The 27098-nt window shown below is 48.3% G+C and overlaps 1 protein-coding gene across 3 annotated transcripts in view; it reads right to left on the reverse strand.

Annotated features, from left to right (window-relative positions):
* LOC101949741 (Fc receptor-like protein 5) overlaps positions 1 to 27098 on the reverse strand; it is a 166266-nt gene that overhangs the window by 3428 nt on the left and 135740 nt on the right. For all 3 annotated transcript variants that reach the window (XM_065565360.1, XM_065565361.1, XM_065565359.1), the window contains 4 exons: positions 10671 to 10967; positions 9586 to 9891; positions 7619 to 7960; positions 6765 to 6866 (listed from right to left, as the gene is read on the reverse strand). In XM_065565360.1, coding sequence (XP_065421432.1) covers positions 6765 to 6866; positions 7619 to 7960; positions 9586 to 9891; positions 10671 to 10967 — 1047 coding nt within the window. The remainder of the gene's footprint in view (positions 1 to 6764; positions 6867 to 7618; positions 7961 to 9585; positions 9892 to 10670; positions 10968 to 27098) is intronic.

A 27098-nucleotide genomic window follows, 5' to 3' on the forward strand; every position in this document is an offset into this window, starting at 1 on the left:
CTTGGACACCATGGGAGTTGGGCACCTCAATACCTTTAAAATTCTGGCCCATGGTGCCTCATTGTTCCGCATGTGAAATGGGGATAATTGTCTTTCTCTGTCTTGCAGCAGTGTTGGGAGGATAAACACCTTAAAGACTGTGACATGCTCAGACACTTTGGTAATGGTGGTGATGTAAATACCTTAAAAATGAAATATGGAGCCCTTAGCCCAAACTCAGCTAATTAGTGATGGGGTTTCTTAGAATGGAAATAGATGCCCAAATCCTGATGAAATTAATTAAGGGGAGAAAAACTTTTGAAGTGATAATCAAGATGGCCCATTTCGGACAGTTGACATGAACGTGTGAGGATACTTTACCATGGGGAAATAGATTCAATTAGTGTAATGACCGAGCCATTCCCAGTCTCTGTTCAGACGTCTAATGACTCTTTGCCTCCTTTGAGAGTCACAACCTACACTTAAGATGAACCTCAGAAACCCAAAATTCAATTTGAACCCAAACCCTGAAGTATCACTGTAATGTTAACCCTAATTCTAAATCCTATATTAAGTGTACCCTTGATCTAAGCTCTGAGGTCTGTGTGTTGTTATGAAGACACAGAAAACTTGCATCCAACAGTGGAACTCTCTGATATTCAAACAGAGTAGAACACAATAGCCAGAGTTTGCTGTTTGTAACAGTCCGTAGTTTCCTGGTCTACCTGCATCGCTCACCTCCGCCTTGCAAGGGGAAGGTTGATCTTTGATCTCTGTTGCCACATCCCACTTTCTTACACAACAATGACAGCTATTCATCCTCAGCCCCTAGCTCAAAGCAGCCGGGACCTTGGGTGTTTTTACCCGTCCTCTGCAGCAGGGGGAACACATCACCTGCTGGGATCATCTGAACACGTCTCTCCCAAGCAATCCCCTGCCCTTTCAAGTGTGTCCAGGCATTGGTGGGACGTTGGTCCCTCCTGTTCTCTGCTGGTGGGCTCAGTATAGGGGTGCCTGGCTGACATTAATAGCCCGTGATATATAGGAGGGGAGCGTAGATGATCTAATGGTTCCATCTGGCCTTGAACTCTATGAATCCCCTAATTCCTAGATTTAAATTATGCCCCAGTGTGACACAGGGGCCTACACGACTTGCAGGCTAATTGACCCGGATTCAACCTTTACAGGCAGATTAGTAGATAATGATTGTGTTTTGTGTGTGTTTACATATATATTGACAGGTTTCAGAGTAGCAGCCATGTTAGTCTGTATCAGCAAAAAGAACAGGAGTACTTGTGGCACCTTAGAGACTAACACATTTATTTGAGCATAAGCTTTCGTGGGCTACAGCCCACTTCTTCGGATGCACAGAATGGAACATACAGTAAGAAGATATTTATACATACAGAGAACATGAAAAGGTGGAAGTACCCATACCAACTGTAAGAGGCTAATTAATTAAGAGAAGCTATTATCAGCAGGGGAGAAAAACTTTTGAAGTGATAATCAAGATGGCCCATTTCAGACAGTTGACAAGAAGGTGTGAGGATACTTTAACATGGGGAAATAGATTCAACTAGTGTAATCACTGAGCCATTCCCAGTCTCTGTTCAAACCTAAGTTAATGGTATCTAGTTTGCATATTAATTCAAGTTCAGCAGCTTCTCATTGGAGTCTGTTTTTAAAGCTTTTCTGTTGCAAAATGGCCACCTTAACGTCTGTCACTGAGTGATTAGAGAGGTTGAAGTGTTCTCCTACTGGTTTTTGAATGTTGTGATTCCTGATGTCAGATTTGTGTTAGTTTATTCTTTTGCGTAGAGACTGCCCGGTTTGGCCAATGTACATGGCAGAGGGGCATTGCTGGCACATGATGGCATATATCACATTCGTAGATGTGCAGGTGAACGAGCTCTGATGGCGTGGCTGATGTCCATCCAGGACACACCACACGATCCATTGTCTACAGCCAAGCTCTAAGATACAACCGCATTTGTTCCAATCCCTCAGACAGAGACAAACACCTACAAGATCTCTATCAAGCATTCTTAAAACTACAATACCCACCTGCTGAAGTGAAAACACAGATTGACAGAGCCAGAAGAGTACCCAGAAGTCACCTACTACAGGACAGGCCCAACAAAGAAAATAACAGAACACCACTAGCTGTCACCTTCAGCCCGCAACTAAAACCTCTCCAGCGCATCATCAAAGATCTACAACCTATCTTAAAAGATGACCCCTCACTCTCACAGATCTTGGGAGACAGGCCAGTCCTCGCTTACAGACAGCCCCCCAACCTGAAGCAAATACTCACCAGCAACCATACACCATACAACAAAAACACTAACCCAGGAACCTATCCTTGCAACAAACCCCACTGCCAACTCTGTCCACATATCTATTCAAGTGACACCATCATAGGACCTAATCACATCAGCCATGCCTCAAGTACTCCTGTTCTTTTTACATATATATTGTTAGAGGTTCATAATGTAACCAAACAGTTCCTGTCTGTATTCTGTTAGTTCAGAGATCAAAAAGAGATGTTAACACTTAGATGAACTGTGAATGTAGTAATATCATCCTTCTTATTTCTCTTTGAAGTTTGTAGTAAACTACCTATAAATGGCTGAAGATGGGTAATTACCTTATGCTAATCAATGTAGCTAATTACCGGTGATGCTTAGAAAATAAGAGGCCTACTTCAAAGGGACAATGCTTTTCCTATTGTTCACCCAAGAACTATATGCTGTCCAGAAGCTGCAAGAGAACTACAAGATAAAAGGGATCTTGGGTCCTGATCGTGTTATCTCAGATCTGCTTAAGCTTCATCAGGGGATGTTTGAGCTGCAAGACAGAGGTTTCCAGTTCCATTCTGGATCGCCCTGATATTGGACATTGGACTGGAACCTATGGAACTTGTTTCAGAATTCTAAAGCTCACCATCTCTACTACGAAACTGACCTAAGATCTCTATTCAGACCGGTGTGTACAATGATCTGTTAAGCTACACTCTCCCTATCTTTTCCTTTTCAATACATCTTAGTGTAGTGAATAAGAATTGGCTGGCAGCGCGTATTTGGGTAAGATATTCATTATCTTGGTGGGTAAGTGTCCAATCCTTGGGGACTGGTAGAGCTTTTCATATGATGAACAAAATGTTCAGTAATATTTGACTTGGCTGTTGGGTGGGAGCCCAAGGCTGGGTTGCTTTAAGGGAACAGTGTTTTTGCTTCTGGGTAACCAGTAAGGTATCGTGGAAGCTGTTTTGTTGCTAGCTTGGTACATCTAAGTATTAGAATAACCATCAGTCTGGGGGATCATCTGCCCCTTCTTTGCCGTTTGCCCTGATTGCGCAATCTCAGTGTGGCCCCTCTGGAGCCCCAGTCACAACCAGTTCAACCCTCTTCTTAACCCTAACCCTAACCCTAACCACTGAACTAACCCCTCAGTCCCCAGCACAAAACCTGCTAACCGTTTTCAACTCTTTTGAATGTACTGATAATCTGCTGCTTGAAAACACAGATTACTGCCTCTCAAAAGCCTGTTTCTTTACCGGTTTATTGATGTTACTATTGGTAGTAAATATTAATCTTTTATGATGCTCTTTTGTATAAACAACTCTTGTTATTCCTCGGCCCAAAAGCTCAGCATCCTTTTAGCTAAACTCTACTCCCAAAGAGTGTTTTGGTTTAGACTAACGAATGTCTATAATCATAGTAGGTCTGTACTCAGCCTGTTCTCCACTCTACTTTTCCCCTGACCTTTTTGACCTACCCAGATATCCAGAAAGCAACTGCTAGTGAATGACGTGTCATTGCAATAGACTAACTGGTGTAGTTTATAAGGGATGCTTATAAATGCTCACTGTGGTTAATAAAATATTAGTAGTTAGCAACATTTACAGGGAATATTTGTTATAACACATGTATTCTATAATCAGTATAACTGCAAACCATTAAATAATGTATTGATTAATGTCCAAGTCATTAACAGCAAATTGTGGTGATAGACAGTCCCAGTAGTGATAGATTATCAGGGTTGAAAGGGACCTCAGGTCATCATCTCGTCCAACCCCCTGCTCAAAGCAGGACCAATCCCCAGACAAATTTTTACCCTAGTTCCCTAAATGGCCCCCTCAAGGATTGAGCTCACAACTCTGGGTTTAGCAGGCCAAATGCTCAAACCACTAAGCTAGCCCTACCCCTTCATCACAGGTGTCACTGGCTTATTAATTAAAAAAAAAGAAAACACAAGAAAGGATTTTCTTTGTTTTAAACCAGTATATAAAGTGTGACTTTGGGGGAGTGAGTTAGAGGTGAAGTAAGCTGCCAACACTTCTCCAGGCTCAGAGGGTTTGTACGTTTTCTTTCTTTTCTCCATAGACTGCAGTATTAAGTATTGATTCCCAGAGCCCAAAAGCAAGCTATTCCGCTGGTTAGGAAAGATAGAAAATGTGGCAAAAGACCACCTTGGCTTAATCATGAGATCTTGCATGATCTAAAAAAATAAAAAGGAGTCATATAAAAAATGGAAACTGGGACAGATTACAAAGGATGAATATAGGCAAACAACACAGGAATGCAGGGGCAAGATTAGAAAGGCAAAGGCACAAAATGAGCTCAAACTAGCTACGGGAATAAAGGGAAACAAGAAGACTTTTTATCAATACATTAGAAGCAAGAGGAAGACCAAAGACAGGGTAGGCCCACTGCTTAGTGAAGAGGGAGAAACAGTAACAGGAAACTTGGAAATGGCAGAGATGCTTAATGACTTCTTTGTTTCGGTCTTCACCGAGAAGTCTGAAGGAATGCCTAACATAGTGAATGCTAATGGGAAGGGGGTAGGTTTAGCAGATAAAATAAAGAAAGAACAAGTTAAAAATCACTTAGAAAAGTTAAATGCCTGCAAGTCACCAGGACCTGATGAAATGCATCCTAGAATACTCAAGGAGCTAATAGAGGAGGTATCTGAGCCTCTAGCTATTATCTTTGGAAAATCATGGGAGACGGGAGAGATTCCAGAAGACTGGAAAAGGGCAAATATAGTGCCCATCTATAAAAAGGGAAATAAAAACAACCCAGGAAACTACAGACCAGTTAGTTTAACTTCTGTGCCAGGGAAGATAATGGAGCAAGTAATTAAGGAAATCATCTGCAAACACTTGGAAGGTGGTAAGGTGATAGGGAACAGCCAGCATGGATTTGTGAAGAACAAATCATGTCAAACCAATCTGATAGCTTTCTTTGATAGGATAACGAGCCTTCTGGATAAGGGTGAAGCTGTGGATGTGGTATACCTAGACTTTAGTAAGGTATTTGATACGGTCTCGCATGATATTCTTATCGATAAACTAGGCAAATACAATTTAGATGGGGCTACTATAAGGTGGGTGCATAACTGGCTGGATAACCGTACTCAGAGAGTTGTTATTAATGGTTCCCAATCCTGCTGGAAAGGCATAACGAGTGGGGTACCGCAGGGGTCTGTTTTGGGACTGGCGTTGTTCAATATCTTCATCAACGACTTAGATATTGGCATAGAAAGTACGCTTATTAAGTTTGTGGATGATACCAAACTGGGAGGGATTGCAACTGCTTTGGAGGACAGGGTCATAATTCAAAATGATCTGGACAAATTGGAGAAATGGGCTGAGGTAAACAGGATGAAGTTTAACAAAGACAGATGCAAAGTGCTCCACTTAGGAAGGAAAAATCAGTTTCACACATACAGAATGGGAAGAGACTGTCTAGGAAGGAGTACGGCAGAAAGGGATCTAGGGGTTATAGTGGACCACAAGCTAAACATGAGTCAACAGTGTGATGCTGTTGCAAAAAAAGCAAACATGATTCTGGGATGTATTAACAGGTGTGTTGTGAGCAAGACACGAGAAGTCATTCTTCCGCTCTACTCTGCTCTGGTTAGGCCTCAGCTGGAGTATTGTGTCCAGTTCTGGGCACCGCATTTTAAAAAAGATGTGGAGAAATTGGAAAGGGTCCAGAGAAGAGCAACAAGAATGATTAAAGGTCTTGAGAACATGACCTATGAAGGAAGGCTGAAAGAATTGGGTTTGTTTAGTTTGGAAAAGAGAAGACTGAGAGGGGACATGATAGCAGTTTTCAGGTATTTAAAAGGTTGTCATAAGGAGGAGGGAGAAAACTTGTTCCCCTAGCCTCTAAGGATAGAACCAGAAGCAATGGGTTTAAACTGCAGCAAGGGAGGTCTAGGTTGGACATTAGGAAAAAGTTCCTAACTGTCAGGGTGGTTAAACACTGGAATAAATTGCCTAGGGAGGTTGTGGAATCTCCATCTCTGGAGATATTTAAGAGTAGGTTAGATAAATGTCTATCAGGGATGGTCTAGACGGTATTTGGTCCTGCCATGCGGGCAGGGGACTGGACTCGATGACCTCTCGAGGTCCCTTCCAGTCCTAGAATCTATAAATCTATGAATCTATGATTCATTGTCTTAAATCAAGCTTCAGCTCAGTTGGTTATTTGACAACATGTGTTATTAAAATAAATACGTACCAAGATACATTTGAAAACCCATAAATATTTTTACATCTCTATCTTCTGTTTAAACACTGCCTTCTCATTGAAAGGTACATACCTCATTTGCCAGGCATAGTTCAGTTTTGGTTTCCATACCCACACCATGGCCCGTTGCTTTGTGGTTGTTAATAGTTTAAAACTATTTACACTGATCACTACAGAATAGTTATTGGCAAAACCATATCGAGGGAGCAGATGGGCGATCACAGTGCGTCTCCCCCTTTCACTCACCTCTTTCCTTCCTCCCGCAGTAACAGATGAGAGCAGCAATGGCTCCAACCAGAAACAAGAGGCCACCTGTTGTCAGCAGAATATCACGGGTACTGTAAGAGGCTGTTCACGCAGCAGAATAAAAAAAGAGAGGGAAGGGCCATGAGAACAGCCAGACATCCCTGAGAAAAGTTCTGAGACCCACAAAGGAGTCAGATTTTGGTGCAAGGGCTTTCTAACCACTGTTCACTGTTGTCTATGGCACGTTCACTCTGTAATAGCCTTGTTCCAAAGAGGGGAAGGATGGTTCAGTGGTTATGGGGTTGGCGTTGGGTATTGGATATTGGAGTTCAATTCCCTGTTCTCCTGCAGGCCCCCTGTGGGACTTACCCTCTTCTTGCCTCCATTCCCCATCTCTAAAATGGGCACCGAAGGGCTAAATCAGGGGTTGGGCAACGGCGACGGCATGGCGACTGCGGCGGCGGAGCGAGCAAGCTGAGGCTGTGGGGGCGGGGGAACAGGGGAGGGATAAGGGAGCAGGGGAGGGGCTGGGGCTAGCCTCTCAGGCCAGGAGCTCAGGGGCCGGGGAGAACAGTCCCGCGGGCCGGATGTGGCCTGCGGGCCATAGTTTGCCCACCTCTGGGCTAAATCTATTAACAACATTGTGAGGGGCTCAGATACTTGGGCCATGGAAGTGTCATAGATAGAAAGGACCTGGGAGGAGAAGTGGGGTTTTCATCTCTACTTTGTTTTCTATCCCCATTTGACATCTGTCACCTCATCCGCCCTCCCTTTCCCAGGAGAGCTCCTGGGGATGGTTCTCCTCGAATGGGAGTAACACAGGGAGGTGAATTAAGAAATTAGGGAAGTCTGACCTGTCCCAGTGACATTCATAGTGACGTTCACAGCCCGGCTCCTGGGGGACGGGATCCACCTCCCGCTCACATTCGCCTCGTACCCGCAGGTGAATTCCCCGATGTTGTTGGGACCGGCCTGCGGGATGCTGAGCACAGAGACATTCACAGAGCCGGTGCCAGGCTCCATGGTGCTGATCTCAGACCCCATGTCCCTGGGGACAATCTCGACTCCGTCCTTGTAGAAGTGAAATCTCCACTCTCTGGCATCCCTGGAGACCGCGCAGATGATGAGCAGGGGGAGTCCTTCACTCACTGCTCCAGAAGGGGGATCCAGCCTCAGCCCTGGCTGGGGAGGGGGATCTGTGGGGAGCAGCAAAGGAGAGGGGTCAGCTGGGACATGGCAGTGCCCAGAATTCAATTTATTCACAGCTGACCTGTGCTCTCTCTCCAGAGCCTCTTGCTTCACCTCAGGATCCTGAGGGGCTCCCCACTGAAATAAGTGAGAGCCGGGCTAAGGGGTGGGGATGGCTTCCTTCAGATACAATATGGGGACAGGATGTGGGGGTGAGAAGGTGGCCGGGATGTGACTCTTTCCTGTCACTTGACCATTACTAATGTCTCAGCCCCTTGTATTTATGGATCCATTGGCAGATAGGGAGGGCTCAGGTTGTCTGGAAATCCCGCCCCCTCTGGGCAGACTGAGAGCTGGATGGCCCTGGTGGGATTCTACCGTCCCAGAGGGTAGAGGTGCAAGGCGGCCATGCTGGATACCCAGGTCTGTGTCCAGGCTGGTGGAGAGGGACTGGCTGTTCCCAGCAGGGATATCCCGGCCTGATGGGCATATCTCACGCAGACAGGTGCATGGCCCAGAGCCCCTGGCTCTGTGATGCTCTAGGGGTGAATGAAGCTGCCCGTGGATGAGCCCCCAGCTGAGATGCTCCATCAGCCCACCATGTCGAATTGGATCCTGCAGTTTAGTGAACACCAGGGGCAGCCCAGCATGTGAGGGGAACAGGCTCTCCGGGGAGTTATTTGGGGTGCTCTGGGCTCAGGGAGAGGGATGGGGCTGCACTGGGGTCTGGAAAACAGGTGTCAGCTTTAGATACCAAAGAAGGGTCAGACCTGGCAGGGATCTGGGAGGTGAGGGGCAGATGTTACTAGGTTACATTCATCTCAGAAATAAGGGGGAATGGAACTTCTCCATGGGAAACTCCCGGCACCCCTGTGCCTCACTGATCCCCAACCCTGCACTGTGCCCGTATGTAACACAGCAGGAGGCAGGGCCTCTCTGTGTGGGATCCCCTGGCTGGACTGCTTTAAGGGACAGGTGGTCTCTGTCTCAGCTGTGAGCATCAGCCGGTCACTCCACTGGGGACCAGAGAGCTTTTTAGAGACCAAATCCCTGCTTTGAGAGAAGAATTTGCATTGATGGCGCTTTCCCCTGGGTGCTGAGCACCTGTGGGTAGCACCTTCTCATGGGCAGCAGGGGATCCTGAGAGCATTGGCGCTGCCAGGGAGTCGGGGTAACATCAGTAACTGCTCCCGCTTGTGATAATAATCATGAATAAAGAGGCGGGGCTGGGACCTTAGAATTGGTTGCCCTGTCAGGTGGGATGACAGTGCAGCGAGCTCCCCCACAGCAGTGCCCTCTCAGTGCCAAACTTTACTGATCAGCTGGGAGCCTCTCCCCACTGCTGGGGCGCCCGACCTCCCCACAGCGTGTCTGACACCAGGGCCTGACCCCTGCTACAGATGGGGGAGATTTGAGGTTTGTTTCCTTAAAGCTCCCCAAGTTTTCAAAACCCAAAGTCGCACCAACACTCCCCCAAAACCCACCAGAAGAGCCAGAGAGCCAGGGAGTGACATTGACCCAGTGGGGGGCGTGGCCCTGTCCGGAGCTGAGGGACCGGGCGGTGTCACACCCTGTGCATGGAGCAGAGATACCCCACCAGGGGGCCATCAACAGCAGGACACAGGGGTCTCACCTGTCAGTGCTATGGAGATCAGTCGGCTCCTGTTTGATGTGATTTCTCGCCCAGACACTGTCTTCCAGGATTCACAGGTGTACACTCCGGCTTGTGATCTAGACACCCCTAACAGTTTAATCGATTTGGTGTAACTGTACCGAGGTGAGGGGAGTTCCTTCCGTTGAATTTCCTGATCATCTCTGAAGAACCGGACTCCGGACACAGTGGACGTCCTGGAAGCTGAGCACGTCAGGGTCACAGCTTCTCCAGTTACATAGACAGGCTGCTGCGGGGACACGGTGAGCTGGGGAGCCGGGTCACGGTCTAGAAAAGAACAGGGGGTAAGAGGAGGAGATGGCTACTTGGGCAGCTGGTGACATAGAAGCAGAGGAAGGGCCAGTGAAGAGCAGAAGAGGGAGGGATCCTGGACACAGACCCCAGCCAGCCCCAGCTCAGTGCCCAGGGACCACGTCCCCGTCGGGCCATGCAAACACTGAGCAGCAGAGAACTCAGTGCCGGGGAACCCAATGGGCCCAGCATCCCCTCCTTGGTACGTGAGGGGGCAGCTCCTGCCCAGGGCCAGCTCAGCCTGCAGGGGCTGGGAGGGGAGGGCTTGTGTGGCTGAGGCTGGGGGTGTCGGGGGTTTGCCCCCAGCAGGCACAGACCAGGCTTCCCTGCACTGGTGGTAGCGACGTGCCTCACAGCCATGGTACCCCCACCCCCGAGAGCATCACACACGCCAGCTGGAGTCTGCCCCATTGACTCCAGTGGAACTACGGCCCAGTGACCCCATCTGAGAATATGCCCCATTGACTCCATGGGCAGTAGGGAATTCTGCCGTACTGGTGCTGGCAGGAGGTCGGGTTATGTGATAGTAAACAATCCTTTTCCTGACAGAAATCATGACTGAGGAATCCAGGCAGCTGCAGGGCCAAAGATTCACATTTGGTCTTTGCTGATCAGCTGGCACCCTAAGCCCACTACAGAGTTGCTGAGATGTGTGGAATGGGGCTGACCAGAGACAGGGTGAAGCTGAGGTGTTGGGGTGGGCTTCAGATCCCTAGAGACTCTCCCATCAAACAGCAGGAAAAACAGGGGCTCACCTGTCACTGGGATGGAGACGGAGTTGCTGTTCTTAGATGAGATCTCTCGATTGGATTCCAGTCTCCAATACGCACAGGTGTATGTCCCAGCATTTCCCTTCTCAGCTGTGAGCTCCAGCCAGTGTCTTGTATTTGATTGTTGGACTATGTCGGAGCCCCACTGCCTTTTTTGATAGAAGAATCTGTATCCCGAAGCCAGCTCATGTCCAGGAGCCGAGCACGTGAGGGTAACCCGCTCCCCTGGGAGATACACTGTGTACCTGGTGTCCAGAGAGAGTGTGGGGGCTGGCGGGGGATCTAGAACAGAGGCAGAGGGGTCAGTGGAGAGGGAGAGGCCACGATGGAATGAGGAGAAGGGGAAAGAGATGAATCCTGGACAGACATGATCACAAACCAGCCTCATCTCACTGCCCAGCAGCCACCCCCACGCTGGGAAATACACCATGGCAAATAAACCATGGCTCATCTCTCTCTCTCTCTCTCTTCCCCCCCACCCCGAGATCTTTGTATAGATCCCAAGGCCAGTAGGGACCATTGTGATCATGGACTCCGATGTCCTGTGTCACCCAGGCCCTAGGGCTTCCCTGAACTGATTCCTCTGTGACCTAGAGCAGATCTCTGAGAGAAACATTCAGGCTTGATTGAGAAATAGCCAGCGCTGCAGAATCCACCACGACCCCTGGGGAATTCTCGCAGTGGTTAATTCCCCTCACTGCTAAAATCTGTTCCTTATTTCTAGTCTGCATCTCTCTAGCTTCAGCTCCCAGCTTTTGGGTTGTGTTCGTTCTTTGTCTGTCCAATTGAAGAACCGTCGATTATCAAATTTCTGTTCCCCAGATAGGAACCTTCTCGTTGTTACAATAAACAGCTCGAGCTCCTGGAGTCTCTCACTCTAAGGCAGGTTTTGCAACCATTTAATCATAACCCTGTGGAAGCAGAGAAAGAACTGACAGGAAGGGGATGCAATGCATGACAGTTCGTTAGCAAGAGTCAGGCTAATTGTAACCCTAATAACGCGAGATTTGTAGAAGCGAGGATTGTGTGAGGCGAGTGGGAAAGAACTGTGTGAGAAGTTGTTGCGACCTTGTGTAGATAATGGGTAGAAAATATTGTATGTAGACTAGAGTCAAAACAAGTGAGAAAAGTAAGATATCAAGATGGCCTATGTCTAAACAAAATGCAGCTGTTGCTTATTATTGTCTGTAATGAAAGGTATAAAGGTTTGCTGTAATTGTTTACCTGTAGAGAGACCTGCTTAGCTCTCTCCCTCTACGCAATTGTTAGAGAAAATAAAGTATCTGACTTGCTGTACCCAAACAAAAACTGAGAATTCTGTTTTTCTCCGACAATCTGGGGGCTCGTCCGGGATGGCAACGCCCGCAGAAGCACCGGCAGCTGCTACAGATCGTTCCCTTTCGAACCCCATGGCGCCACAATAGAGGTAAGAGACCTTTTGAAATCTCTATTGGGGTGTCGGAGGAGGACTGTCCATGGGGCCGTCTGTCCCTGTTGGGCTCACGCCATCCGAACTTATTGACTGTGCAGCAAGGTCAGATGCAGAGCGGTTCTGGGGAATTGTTTTGCCGCCCCCAATAAGGTAGTTGTATGCAGTTCTGGGGACCTGTTAGTTTGGCCGCCCCCATTTTCCAATCACACACACAGGGAGGAGGATGCCCTGTCCGCGCTAGCGGCTTATAAACTAAGGATCTCTCCCTACAGGGTACTCACACAGGGGAGGCTAACGAGGATGGCCACGACCCTCCTACACCTCCCTTCAGCAAAGAGCGTCGGCTAGTCTCAGAAAGACGGCACCGCTTACTCTGTTGCATCCAGTGAGATGATCAGACTGTCAGTGGCTCACACAGAGCGGAAAAGGGGAGGGAAGGCATTGCAGTGGGATCTGGGTGGGGGGGGATGGTTGCTGCAGTTAAACGAGATTGGTGTGCATTCGATTTCCCAGTCATTGCACATCACTACTGTCAACTTGGAAAGGGCCCTTCCAGCGTGGAGCCAGGGCAGTCTTTCGCTGATGGACCTTTATGTAGACCCAGTCTCCTGGTTCCAGCGCGTGGCAGGGCTGCACAGGATCCTTGGGTAGTGCTTCTTTCACCTGTGTATAAAAAGACTTAACACATTTCATTAGTGCCTGGCAATACTTAAGCATCGTGCCATCCATTAAATGAATGTCCATCTGAGCTAGGGTCTGTGGGAGTGCAGTTGGTAGTCGCATCGGACGCCCTGTCAAAATCTCCTGAGGGCTGAGTCCAGTCTTTCGATTGGGAGTGGCCCTCATACTCATTAGTGCCAGCGGACGGGCATCTGGCCACTTTAAGTGTGTTTCAGCACAAATCTTGGCCAGTTTATTTTTCAGAATTCCATTCTGGCGTTCCACTGCCCCGGCAGACTGCGGGTGGTGGGGGCTGTGAAGGTTGTGTTGGATCTGCAAAGCTGCACATAACTCCTTTACAATCTGTCCAGTAAAATCAGTTCCACGGTCACTGTTGAGACTCACAGGGATGCCAAATCAGGGTACAAAATCTTTAAGCAGAAGTTTCACAACAGTCCTGGCATCTGCTTTCCTGCAGGGAAAAGCTTCAACCCAATTTGAAAATACATCAACTAAAACCAATACATATTCATCACCACAACATGTAGACAGTTGAATAAAATCAACCTGAATATTTACAAAAGGTCCCCAAGGGGGAGGGGGAGCTGCCTGCCTAACTTGAACAGCTTTCCCAATGTTATGCTGCTGACAAATCACACACTGTTGACTGTAGTGATGTGCAATGACTGGGAAACCGAATGCACACCAATCTCGGTTAATCGCAGCAACCATCCCCCTCCTAGATCCCACTGCAATGCCTTCCCAGCCTCAGTGATATTCAATACCATCTCTGTCAGCAAACGTAAACTGAAGCCAGGAGAATTTGTCACTGTTCATGACTACGTTTGCTGGGAGGGTAGGGGACAAGGAAGTACCCTGACAGGACACTTACTTTTTCAAGCCAAGGATAGCTGTGTGTATGTTAATGCCACCACATTGCAAGACATACATTTTAATCTCACTACCACTGCAGGCAATCATATTATCTACTGGCCTGCAGATAGAGTTTTGCAAGTAGCTCTTAGGTTCCAGATACCCTTTAATTCCAGATACCCTTTAATTAGTACCTGATAGATTTCAGAATTTGTTTTCACTGTTACCAGAGGTTCAGAAAATCTCTGAAGTACAAGGGCGAATTCGCATGCTTCAAAATATATATCAAGTTGAAAAGTGTGCCTTTCAGACAGCCTATAGTACTAAGTATGATGTATTGTGTTTTATGACTAAGATTGTACAACAACCCCATTATATTATCACTATGGGAATGTTATTGCTTGTGTTGTTGTTAGCTAGTGTAGGAGTGTGTTATTGTTGTTGTAAAGGACGTAATAATAGTAATACCTTTCATGTCCATGCTCACCATGCATTGTCATTACATCCAATCAAAACCACTAAGGTTGAAGCATCTGATGTAGAATCTGAATTCCAAGACTTAATGCAAATAGAGATTTGAGAAGGTTTGTTGTACTAGTAGTACAAAAGGGAGGGGGGGAGGTTGTGGAAGCAAAGAAAGAACTGACAGGAAGGGGATGCAAACAAAAAGTGACCCTGCCCCGCCCCTCTCCAATTTATCTCCATCCTTGAATGGTGGAGAACAGAACTAGACTCAGGATTCCAGCAGTGCTCGCCGCAGGGCCAAATCCAGAGGTAAGATGACTCCTTGAACCCTGGTATGTTTGTATGTGTATGTGCCATCACCCCACCCCTGAGAGGCCAGGAGGAGGAATTATCCGCATTCTAATGGGGGAAACAGACGCCCAGAGTTCATCATGAGCTTAAAGGAGTTAGGCCCCCAACAAATCTCAATGGGATTTTGGCTCCAAACACCCTTAGTCTCCTTGGAGATCCCCAAGGGAAGTGACTGATCCAAGGTCAAGAGGAGAGTCTGTGGCAGGACTGGGAACTGGACCCTCTCCAAGTCCCAGTGCACTGTCGAATTGTCAAGGCACATCTGGCTCAGGGCTTCCTAGAATGTCTGCCATGGCACTACCTAGCAGTATAAATTGGACCCTGACCCACTGAGACTCAGTTCAGTGTCCAAACCACGCATCTAATCTGCCACCTCTGGGGTATATGGGGTGCTGATCGCTGTGGTGTCTAGGTGGATGACCAGCTCCCGGCTGCTCTAGGAAATAAACCCTGGTGTAGATTTTGCCAGGGAGAAGTGGCTGAGGAGCGGGGATGGGGAGGGCCCTTGATGGTCCTTGTACAGCCACCAAGGTCTCTATGTTCTCTCGCCAGCTGTAACTGGGCAGAGGCTGGGAAGCTGAGGCTGGGAGGATCATTGATGGAACCCTGACAACCCCATTCCCATTGTCCTTGTCACCCCACACTGTCCATCTGGGGATGTTGGGGAAAGGAGCTCAGCTGGAGGTGGGGGAAAGGGTTTGGGGGACTGGCATTCAGTAGAGATCCATGTATTAGTGTGTGTGTGTGTGTGTGTGTGTGTGTGTGTGTGTGTGTGTGTGTCTCTTTCCCTGCTGCCCCCTGCTGGAGGGGATCAGCCCTGCTCTGTGTGTGCGACATTCATCTCATTGGCTGCAGGTCCTGGATTCCCCAAAGGAAATGGGGTGTTTCGAGAATGTACATACTCCAAGAGAAGATGGAGACAGCTCAGAGGTCACATTGATGAAGACAGTGGAAGTCTCCACAGATTTCATCCTACAACCTGATGGCTCTACCCAGTACGCACAGGTGTATGATCCAGTGTCTTTCTGTGTTATATAGCTCAGGGGGTGTGTGTCACTGTTACCGGATGAGCTAATCTTTCCAGCAGCTCTGGAGAACTGGAATCCTGTAACAGTGTGATCACTGGGAGGAGCCAAACACGTGAACATAACAGACTCCCCGGAGAGGTACAGCTGGCATGGGGGGGCTCAGGGACAGGTTGGGGGCCACCGGGGTGTCTGATAAAGACAACGTGTGAGATTTCACTGCAGGAGAAGGCGCTCACAGAGCTGGGAGGAGGAGATGCTGGGGAGAAGGTTATTACTGGCTAACTGGCGTGAGGGAGGGATCCCACAGGAGGAAGTGTTGCTCCCGGAAATTACACTTCATCCAATCTGGCATCACACCACACCCCAATATAACACTGCATCTTGACATAGCCCCACGTTGCACCCCAGGATGTTACTGCAACCCAATAGGAGAGGAAGCTGCAGCCCTCGATACCTCCACACTTCACCCCAGTGCAGCATTGACCTGCAACCAATGTACCGTGTGACTTGTGTGTGATGTAGGAGATCATGTAGGTCGGCCCCAGGGCTAAACACAAAGAGAAAGAGGCCTTATTCTGGACTGATATTGAGAGAGAGTCACTCAGCATGGATACGGCCTCTCCTTGAACCTGATGTATTGTGTAATCACAGGAGTAGGGCCCCGGCTTGTTGTGTATTTGGTTGTCATGGTAATAGAATCTTGTGTTGCTATGGCAACTGAGTTAGATTATTAGGGGATAGCCCAGCCAGTTTTGGCTGGCGGTTGGCTAGTTCTGGTGTGGCAATAAATGGCTGCTCCAAGGTTTACAGCTCTCTGTGTCTCCAGTGATTTCTTCCTAAAACTGTTGCCCCCAAGGATATAACAACGTGGCGACGAGGGTGGGATCCCTGTGCTGCCCCAGTAACAGAAGGAAGTTGAAGTTAAGGTACAAAAAAAACAAACAAACCTTTTTGCTGCTGGAAGGGGGTGAGAACTGGCTTGTTTGCACTGACCGTGCAAACTGAAACTAAAACCATGGCTACACTTACAGGGCCGCTGGAACCTTTCGAGGAGACTGTAGTGCAATGGCCCATATATACTGAGTGTTTTGAGCTTTTTGTTATTGCAAATGACATTGCAGAAGAGAAGAAGGTGCCAATATTCTCAAGTGTTGTGGGGCTAAGACCTACTCCCTGCTACGCAGCTTACTCCACCCTGTTAAGCCAGAGACTAAATCTTACCAGGGTCGGATCTAGGTCTTTTGCTGCCCCAAGCAAAAAAAAATTTGGCCGCCCATCCCTCCCCCCCCCCCCATTTTTGGCTTTTACACATTTGCACTTTGCAATGTTGTTGTTTTGTTTTGTTTTGTGTTACTGGGTGCGGTACTGATGCAGCATTGGGGAACGACTGCATCTGAATCTGCTTGAGCCGGTGTATCTGCCTGAATTTCTTATTGAGACAGAGGAGCTGAAAAGCCCCATGGGCCACTAGAGCGCCGGAGTAACTCGTGCCCCTGGGATATGTGCGGAGGGGAAATACAGACTAGAGAGGGACATTTCAAGAGGCTTAAATCCCCGCGTGCTTTGCTGCCCCGGTGTCACGCCTGGGTCTCTTGAAGGAAGGCTACGGGGTTGTGCAGCCGCGATCGGAGGCTGAGCGAGAGCCCTCAACAGGGGACAGTTATCTCCTGAGACAGCCCTGGGCTTTCCTGGGCACGCTCCGTAGTTCAGTCTTACTAGGCAGCAGCGGCAGCAAACAGGGCGGCTAACAGGGGAGTTTGAGAGGGAGTTTGCAGGGGGAGGTAAAGGGGGAGGCAGGAGGGCGCGGTGTGGTGTGTGCTCTGAGTCCACAGGTGCTGTGGGCAGAGATTGCAGCAGCCATGAGCCAAGCAGCAGCAGCAGACAGAATGCAGATGGCGACATGTGGAAGCTGTGGTATGTATATGGTCCTAGCAGGGGAGCTGGAACACAGGTATGTGTGTATGAAGTGTCGCCTGATAGTGTTACTGGAGGAAAAGATTAAGGGGCTGGAGATGCAGGTAGAGACCCTGGTGGAGTTTAGGCGGGGGTTTGAGAAGCTGATGGAGGACAGGCAAAGGGGGGCTGAAGGAGAATGCCCTGTGGCGGAGGTAGAGGCAGAGGTAGAGGACGGTGAGAGGGGAATGGAGGGGGGAGAACATGGGAGGTGGAAGCATGTGACTGTGAGAAGCAGGCCAAGGAAAAGAAGGGCCAGTGAGGGGGGAATAGAACTCAGGAATAGGTTCGAGTGCTTGGATAGCGAGGTGGAGGGGCAGCGGGTGGCAACTGAAGGTGGGAGGGTGAGAAAGAAAAGAAGAGCAGCTAGTCCAAGAGAGAGAGGGGAGGAGTTGATGGAGACAGCACTAATTCTGGGCCCTGGGAGGATTCAGGAAGGCATAAGGGGGAGCATAAGGGAAGATAAGAACAGGTACAGGTCAGGACTAGAGGGATCAGAGACTAGATTACTAGATCGCACTGTTGCCAGGCAACAGCAGGTGTATGTAATTGGAGACTCTTTACTGAGGAGATTGGACAGGCCTGTGACCAGGGCGGACCCGGAGAACAGAAGGGTGTGCTGTCTACTAGGCGCAAAGATACGCGATGTGGACCTGCGGTTGAAAAGGATCCTAAAAGGAGCAGGTAAGAACCCCTTGATAATCCTTCATGTAGGAACAAATGACACGGCTAGGTTCTCATTAGAGAGGATCAAGGGAGATTATGCCAGGCTGGGGAAGACGCTCAAGGAGATAGAGGCTCAGATTATCTTTAGTGGGATTCTGCCCGTTCCGAGGGAAGGGCAGCAAAGGGCTGATAGGATTGTGAGAATAAATAGTTGGCTAAGGGAGTGGTGCTATAAGGAGGGCTTTGGGATGTATGGCCACTGGGAGGCTTTCGGGGACAGACACCTGTTCTCGCGGGATGGGCTTCACCTGAGTAGGGAAGGAAATAGACTTCTGGGAGGGAGGCTAGCTCATCTTATCAAAAGAGCTTTAAACTAGGAAGTTTGGGGAGACGGTTGGGAGATGCACAGTTAATCTCCACGCCAGATTCCAGTATGGAGAAGGTGAGTAAAATGAGAGGAGACATAGCCGGGGAGATGAGATTGGACATAGGAAGGACAGGGGGGACGGACACAAGGAGGCCCGCAACATATAGTGCTGCTAATGGGAGACAGGCTAAATGACATACATTAGGGTGTCTATACACCAATGCCAGAAGCCTAGGTAATAAAATGGAGGAATTGGAGCTCTTGGTCCAAGAGCTGAAACCAGATATCGTAGGAATAACGGAAACGTGGTGGAATGACAGTCACGACTGGAACACAGGTATGGAGGGGTATGCGCTGTTTAGGAAAGACCGGAACAAAGGTAAAGGTGGGGGGGTGGCATTGTATGTCAATAGTGAAATAAACTGTAAAGAAATAATAGTTGATGGATTAGATAACACAGAGTCCGTCTGGGCAATACTCACACTTAGTAAAAGGACTACTAGAGCCTCTCCGGGGATAGTGCTTGGGGTGTGCTATAGACCGCCGGGATCGACCCAGGATATGGATAAGGAACTATTTAATGTGTTTAGAGAAGTAATTACTAATAGAAACTGTGTAATTATGGGGGACTTTAACTTCCCGGATATAGATTGGGGAACAAACGCTAGTAGCAATAATAGGGCTCAGATGTTCCTAGATGTGCTTACTGATCAATTCCTCCATCAAGTGGTAGCTGAACCGACGAGGGGGGAGGCCATTTTAGATTTGATTCTGGTAAGTAGTGAGGACCTCGTTGAGGAAGTGGTAGTAGGGGACAATTTGGGCTCCAGTGATCATGAGCTAATTCGGTTTAAAATACGTGGAAGGAGTAACAGAATTAAGTCAAAGATTAGGGTTTATAATTTTAAAAAGGCCAATTTTAACAAATTAAGGGGACTGGTAAGGGAAGTGGATTGGGCAAACATATTAATGGATTTAAAGGCAGAAGAAGCCTGGGATTACTTTAAGTTAAAGATGCATGAGCTGTCGGAGGCCTGTATTCCAAAAAAGGGAAAAAGATTACTAAGCAAGAGATTTAGACCGAGCTGGATGAGCGACCGACTCAAAGGGGCGATTAGGAAAAAACAGAAAGCTTACAAAGAGTGGAAGAGGGGAGGGATCAGTAAGGAAATGTACCTAAGTGAAGTCAGAGAATGTAGAGAGAGAGTGAGAAAGGCCAAAGGCCGTGTAGAGTTGGACCTAGCGAGGGGAATTAAAAGCAATAGTAAGAGGTTTTACAGCCACATAAACAGGAAGAAAGCAAAGAAAGAAGAAGTGGGACCGCTGAAGACTAATGCCGGAGAGGAGATTAAAGACAATCTTGGCATGGCGCAATATCTCAATGAATATTTTGCATCGGTGTTTAATGAGGCCAATGAAGGGATTAGGGATACTAGCACCACTACAGAGGGGCATTCAGGATGGGGGATTACCGTATCCGAGGTAGAAACAAAACTTGAACACCTTAATGAGGCTAAGTCGGGAGGACCGGACGATCTTCATCCGAGAATATTGAAGGAATTGGCGCGGGAAATAGCAGGCCCGTTAGCGATAATATTTAATGAATCTGTAAACTCGGGGGTGGTCCCGTTAGACTGGAGAATAGCTAATGTGGTTCCTATTTTCAAGAAAGGGAAAAAAAGTGATCCGGGTAACTACAGGCCTGTTAGTTTAACATCTGTAGTGTGCAAGGTGTTAGAGAAAATTCTGAAAGAGAAACTAGTTGAGGACCTGGAGATTAGTGGCAATTGCGATAAATTACAACATGGTTTTACGAAGGGCAGATCGTGCCAAACGAATCTGATCTCCTTCTTTGAGAAAGTAACGGATTTATTAGATAAGGGAAATGCGGTGGACCTAATATACCTGGATTTCAGTAAAGCGTTTGATACTGTACCCCATGAGGAATTATTGGTTAAACTGAAAAACATGGGGATCGATATGAAAATCGAGAGGTGGATAAGGAATTGGTTAATGGGGAGAATGCAGCGGGTCGTATTAAAGGGTGAACTGTCAGGTTGGAGGGAGGTTACTAGTGGAGTGCCTCAAGGTTCGGTTTTGGGACCCATCTTATTTAATCTATTTATAACTGACCTCGGAACCGAGTGCAGGAGTGGGCTGATAAAGTTTGCGGATGATACGAAGGTGGGAGGCGTTGTAAATTCGGAGGAGGATAGGGATATCCTGCAGGGAGACTTGAATGAGCTTGTGAATTGGAGTATCAGAAATAGGATGAAATTTAATAGTGAAAAGTGTAAGGTGATGCATTTGGGGATGACTAATAACAATTTTAGTTACAAGATGGGGACGCATTGGTTAGAAGTAACGGAAGAGGAGAAGGATCTAGGGGTCCTTGTAGACCGCAGGATGACTATGAGTCGACAATGTGACGTGGCGGTGAAAAAAGCCAATGCTGTCTTGGGATGCATTAGGCGAGGTATATCTAGTAGGGATAAGGAGGTCCTGCTTCCGTTGTACAAGGCGCTGGTGAGACCTCATTTGGAGTACTGTGTGCAGTTCTGGTCTCCCATGTTTAAAAAAGACGAACTCAAACTGGAACGGGTGCAGAGAAGGGCCACTAGGATGATCAGAGGAATGGAAAACCTGTCGTATGAAAGGAGATTAGAGGAGCTTGGGTTATTTAGTCTGACAAAGCGAAGGCTGAGAGGGGATATGATTGCTATCTTTAAATATATTAGAGGGATTAATACAAGGGAGGGAGAAGAATTATTCCAGCTTAGTACTAACGTGGATACAAGAACGAATGGATATAAACTGGCCGTGGGGAAGTTCAGGCTTGAAATTAGACGAAGGTTTCTGACCGTCAGAGGGGTGAAATATTGGAACGGCCTTCCGAGGGAAACGGTGGGGGCGAGGGACCTGTCTGGTTTTAAGATTAAGTTAGATAAGTTTATGGAGGGAATGGTTTAATGGTAAAACATAGTAGTCAAGAAAACCAAGCAATGGTAGGTAAATAGCATAATGGCTAACAGGGGTCAGGATGGAGACTCTTGCCTATATGCTCGGGGTCTTACTGATCGCCATATTTGGGGTCGGGAAGGAATTTTCCTCCAGGGCAGATTGGCTGAGCCTCTGGAGGTTTTTCGCCTTCCTCCGCAGCATGGGGCAGGGATCTCTAGCAGGAGGGTCTCTGCCGATTGAAGTCACTAGTAACAGGATTGGGGACTTCAGCAGCAGAGTCCAGGGAAGGGGTAGGGACGGTTTTATGGCCTGCAGCATGCAGGGGGTCAGACCAGATGATCATAATGGTCCCTTCTGACCTTAAAGTCTATGAGTCTATGAGGTTATGGACCTGGTGCTGCATGGAACATCTCGACGAACCTCTCTGGTCTCATCCGACCTTGTTACCTACATGTCCAGGAGGACAGAGTTATCAATCCAATCTGGTTGTTTGTTGTGGGGGAGACGTGTAATTATCCCACCACCACTGAGATCACAGATGTTAGAACAGCTCCATTCCGGTCACTGTGGAATAGTGCGCATGAAGGAAATTGCAAAAAGCTATTTTTGGTGGCCTGGATTGGACAGTGCTATTGAAGAGAAGGCAAGAGCTTGTATGTCATGTCATTGTGTGAGGAATGCACCCCAGTGGGCACCCCTATATCCATGGGAGTGGCCTGAAAACCCATGGCAATGTATTCACGTTGACTTTGCTGGCCCCCTTGAAGGAAGCATGTTCTTGGTGGTGATAGATGCCCATTCTAAATGGCCAGAATGCAGTCCACTACTGCAGAGAGTACTACCCAAAAACTATGAGGACTCTTTACTCGTTTCGGTCTGCCAGGACAACTGGTGAGTGACAACGGACCGCAGTTCATCTCTCAGGAGTTTCAAAAGTTTATGAAGGCAAATGGGATACACCACATCACTTCAGCACCATATCATCCATCCACCAACGGATTAGCTGAAAGATTTGTGCGGACAATGAAACAAGCTTTGAAATCGGCAAAGGGACAATTATCCATTCAAAAGCGTTTGGACACCTTCTTACTATCCTACAGAAACACACCTCATGCTATGACCAAGGCGTCCCCAGCCTTTCTAATGATGGAATGACAGCTGCGCACTTGCTTTGATCTGTTGAAACCTTCTGAACCCCGACAAATTGTGCAACGTCAGCAACAAGATCAAGTCATCAGGCGTGCACCCAGAGCAAAAGATCGAACCTTTAGCCCGGGATAGCCGGTTTTGGCTCGGAATTATACTTCTGGAGCTAAATGGGTCCCTGCCACTGTCATCGCTCAAACGGGACCTGTTTCCTACACAGTCCGCACTGCAGAGGATCTCACCTGGTGGCGACATGTAGATCAGCTGCTGCCAGGTCATACCAGTCCTCAGGACACATCTTCAGTTGAGTTGCCCGACTTCACCACCTCCAGCGAGACACCAAATCAAGAGTCACCTGTTCCTGACTTTTCCCCTCCATTACTACCAGTGGCAGATACCCCTCTGCCTGTCACGAGCTGATACCCCATCCTCACACATTCACCCTACAAACCCTGAGCCCATTGACAGGCCCACGCCCAAGACACTTTTGGGTGCAACAACACCAGAAGTCCACCATAATCCACCTGGAGACAGAAGGCCTCCTCATCGTCTGGATCTTTAGCTAGGGCGAACCCACGGTTATGGGGCAAAATAATCCCCAGGGTTTAGCCGGGAACGGAGGCAGTCTACCCTCCTTCTCTAGTTTAGTGTTTGTTTTATTTAGGGGACATACTTATTAAGTGGGGAGGAATATATTGTGTATTTGGTTGTTTTGGTAATAGAATCTTGTGTTGCTATGGCAACTGAGTTAGATTATTAGGGGATAGCCCAGTCAGTTTTGGCTGGCAGTTGACTAGTTCTGGTGTGGCAATAAATGGCTGCTCCAAGGTTTACAGCTCTCTGTGTCTCCAGTGATTTCTTCCTAAAACTGTTGCCCCCAAGGATATAACAGTGGAATCTCCTTCCGTAGAGGTTTTTAAGGTCAGGCTTGACAAAGCCCTGGCTGGGATGATTTAGTTGGGGATTGGTCCTGCTTTGAGCAGGGGGTTGGACTAGATGACCTCCTGAGGTCCCTTCCAACCCTGATATTCTATGATTCTATGACACCAGGGCCTGACAGAGACCACATATGAGGGAGATTTGGAGTTTGTTTCATTAAACCACCCTAAGCTTTCAGATGTTACTACTGACTGGCAGCCCCTGAACCTCAACGTAGCAGCTATGCCCCCTCCAAACACACCAGGGGATCCAGAGACCCAGGGAGTGACACTGAGCAGAGACAGGGGTTGAAACTGACCCGGTGGACGGGCCCATCTGGAGCTGAGAAACTGAGCTGTGTCACACCCGGTACTTGGAGGAGAGATACCCAGGCACAGGCTGAGCAAACAGCAGGAGACAGGGGGTCTGAGCATGTCAGGGTCACAGATTCACCACTTTCAAATATCAAGAACTGTGAGCTCAGAGTGAGTTTGGGGGCAGATGGACGGACTGAAGGGAGGTGGAGGAGGGTGGCGAGAATGTTCTTTAGAAATGACATCCTACTCAAGTAAATAATACCCCCCAGTATGAAATAAGTTCCTGCCCCCTCAGCCAGCCACACCCAGAGATTCTCCCGCCTCCCCTTCATCCCAAGCTGCTCTGCACAGTTCTGGTGCCCCCTTCCAAAGGGCTCCAGTGGTGCCAGGGTGGAGGGATTGAGACCCATGAAGCGCACTGGGACCCGTCCTAAGGACCTGAGAGTGGGGTCCTTGAGTGGGCAGATCTGGAGCCCAGGGCAGGGGGAACCAGGGTCTCTGATGCTCCCTCTTCATCACCAAGGGAGACAGATGAAGCAGCTGCCAGTAATGCTGGCATGTCAGGCCGCATAGGATGGTCTGTCGGGATACCCAAGGCTTGGGGTCACCTGATTGGCTGGCACCCATTACGTAAACCAGGAAATGACCTGGCTGGGGGCTGTCAGAGCAGCTGTGACGTCCTGCTGCTGTGTGGGACCCTGCTCTTTGCCTGGCTCCTGAAATCTGCCTCCAGCCCTGTTCCTGCTCCGCTCCCATCCTGGTTCCTGCCTTGCTCCGAACTTGTTCCTAGTTCCGGCCCTGTTCAGACAATCAGGCCAGACCACCTACGTCCTGGCTCCCGGCACCCAGAGGGGGGCAGAGGGATGCCCCATCGCTGGTGATTTTTCAGTCTGGACGAGGTGTCTTTTCTCACAGAGCTGCCCTAGTCCAAGTAGGGTTAATCCAGGGCTCTTCTATGGCCTGTGTTCTGCAGGGGGTCAGAGCAGACGATCAGTCGTCTCCTCTGGCCTCGGAATCGATGTTTCTGTGATACTGACGAATGTTACAGTCCTGGCCCTAAATCTGGGTTTCAGTTAAACACCCCAGGTGATCAAATCCTGCTATAAACTGAAGCGACGTCTATTGGTTGCCTGGGACCTCCCCTTCCTCCCTCCCTCCCCATATCACTGCAAGCACCCCTCCCCCGAACCTCCAAACTACCAGGGTGCCCAAGGACCCAGGGATTGGCACTGACCAGAGGGGGGGTGAAACCGACCCAGTGGGTGCCCTTGTTAGGATATAGATATTCAGGCCTGTCTGCAAAGGCCTAGAGTTTAAGAATTTAGGTGTATTCTTATCACTTAGCTAGTTATAGACATACAAAACACGAATCCAAATCACTGTCTGCCTGTGTCTGGGCCTTCGCTCACTAGGACAGTCTGAGGCCTTGTTCTTAGGCTAAGGCCTTTGGCTAAGTAGCAGGGGCAGCCATAAGCTGGGAAGCAAACGGTCACATCCTCACATCCCAAACCAGCCCCACTGAAATAAGGTGGGATGGGCTGTTAGGAAGACAATCCTGTCCTGATAGTGCCCATCCCCACCAGATAAAGAAACAGATCTTAAAATCGTTAAAGAAAATTTAATTTGGTAGCATCCGGTCTGGCAAGAAATCACTTATCAATAGCTGGGATGTGAAATCCTCATTTCTTTGTTGTTCTATCACTGTAGTCCCCACTTCCCTATTGTTTGTCTGTATAATCTCTGTCTGGTTAGAATCATAGAATATCAAGGTTGGAAGGGACCTCAGGAGGTCATCTAGTCCAAGCCCCTGCTCAAAGCAGAACCAAATCCCAACTAAATCATCCCAGCCAGAGCTTTGTCAAGCCTGACCTTAAAAACCTGTAAGGAAGGAGATTCCACCACCTCCCTAGGTAACCCATTCCAGTGCTTCAACACCCTCCTAGTGAAAAAGTTTTTCCTAATATCCAACCTAAACTTCCCACACTGCAACTTGAGACCATTACTCCTTGTTCTGTCATCTGGTACCACTGAGAACAGTCTAGATCCATCCTCTTTGGATCCCCCTTTCAGGTAGTTGAAAGCACTATCAAATCCCCTCTTATTCTTCTCTTCTCATTGTTCTGTGATTGTTTCTGTCTGCTGTATATTTAATTTTGCTGGGTGTAAACCAATTAAGGTGGTGGGGTATAACTGGTTAAATAATCATGTTACAATATGTTAGGATTGGTTAGTTAAATTTCAGTAAAATGATTGGTTAAGGTATAGCTAAGCAGAACTCAAGTTTTACTATATAGTCTGCAGTCAATCAGGTAGTAAGGGGGGGAATGGGAACAGGGATACAGGCAAGGCTCTGTGGTGTCAGAGCTGGGAAGGGGGACATCAAGGAAGGAAATTGAAATCATTTCTTGCTGGAAGTTCACCCCAATAAACATCGAATTGTTTGCACCTTCGGACTTCGGGTATTGTTGTTCTCTGTTCATGCGAGAAGGACCAGGGAAGTGAGAGGATGAAGGAATAAGCCCCTAACAGCCCTGTGTGGAGCTGAGTGACTGGGCTGTATCTCACTCAGTACACGGAGCAGTGATTCCTGCTGTTTGCTGCCCCATGGCAGGGTGACAGGGGGTCTCACCAATCACTGCTAGTGAGATGGGTCGGCTCATCACTGATGGGATCTCTCGCCCAGACTCCATCTTCCAGTAAACACAGGTGTACGCTCTGGCATGCGATCCCGACACCCCCAACAGCTGAATGAAATCAGTGTAACTGTAACCAGGTAAGAACAATCCCTAGTTGTGAATTCTCTGGTTGTCCCTGAAGAACTGGATCCGGGCCACAGTGGACGCCCCAGCAACTGTAGCCCACGAAAGCTTATGCTACAATAAATCTGTTAGTCTCTAAGGTGCCACAAGTACTCCTGTTCTTTTTGCGGATACAGACTAACACGGCTACTACTCAAACCCAGCAACTGAGCACGTCAGGGTCACAGCTTCTCCAGTTATGTAGACAGGCTGCTGCGGGGACACGGTGAGGTGCGGAGTTGGGAGGGGGGCTGAAAAAACAGGAAGGGACTGACTGTCATACGGCAGAAATTAAGAGAGAGAGAGAGAGAGAGAGAGAGAGAGAGAGAGAGAGTGTGTGTGTGTGTGTTTGTGTCTCCACTGCCCCCTGCTAGAGATGACCAGCTCTGCTCTGCGTGTGCAACATTCATCTCATTAACTGCAGGTTCTGGATTGCCCACAGGAAATGGGGGGTCTTTGTAAAGCAAAGGCACCAAGG

The sequence above is a fragment of the Chrysemys picta genome, chromosome 13 (assembly GCF_011386835.1).
Source record: "Chrysemys picta bellii isolate R12L10 chromosome 13, ASM1138683v2, whole genome shotgun sequence".
Taxonomy (NCBI): domain Eukaryota; kingdom Metazoa; phylum Chordata; order Testudines; family Emydidae; genus Chrysemys; species Chrysemys picta.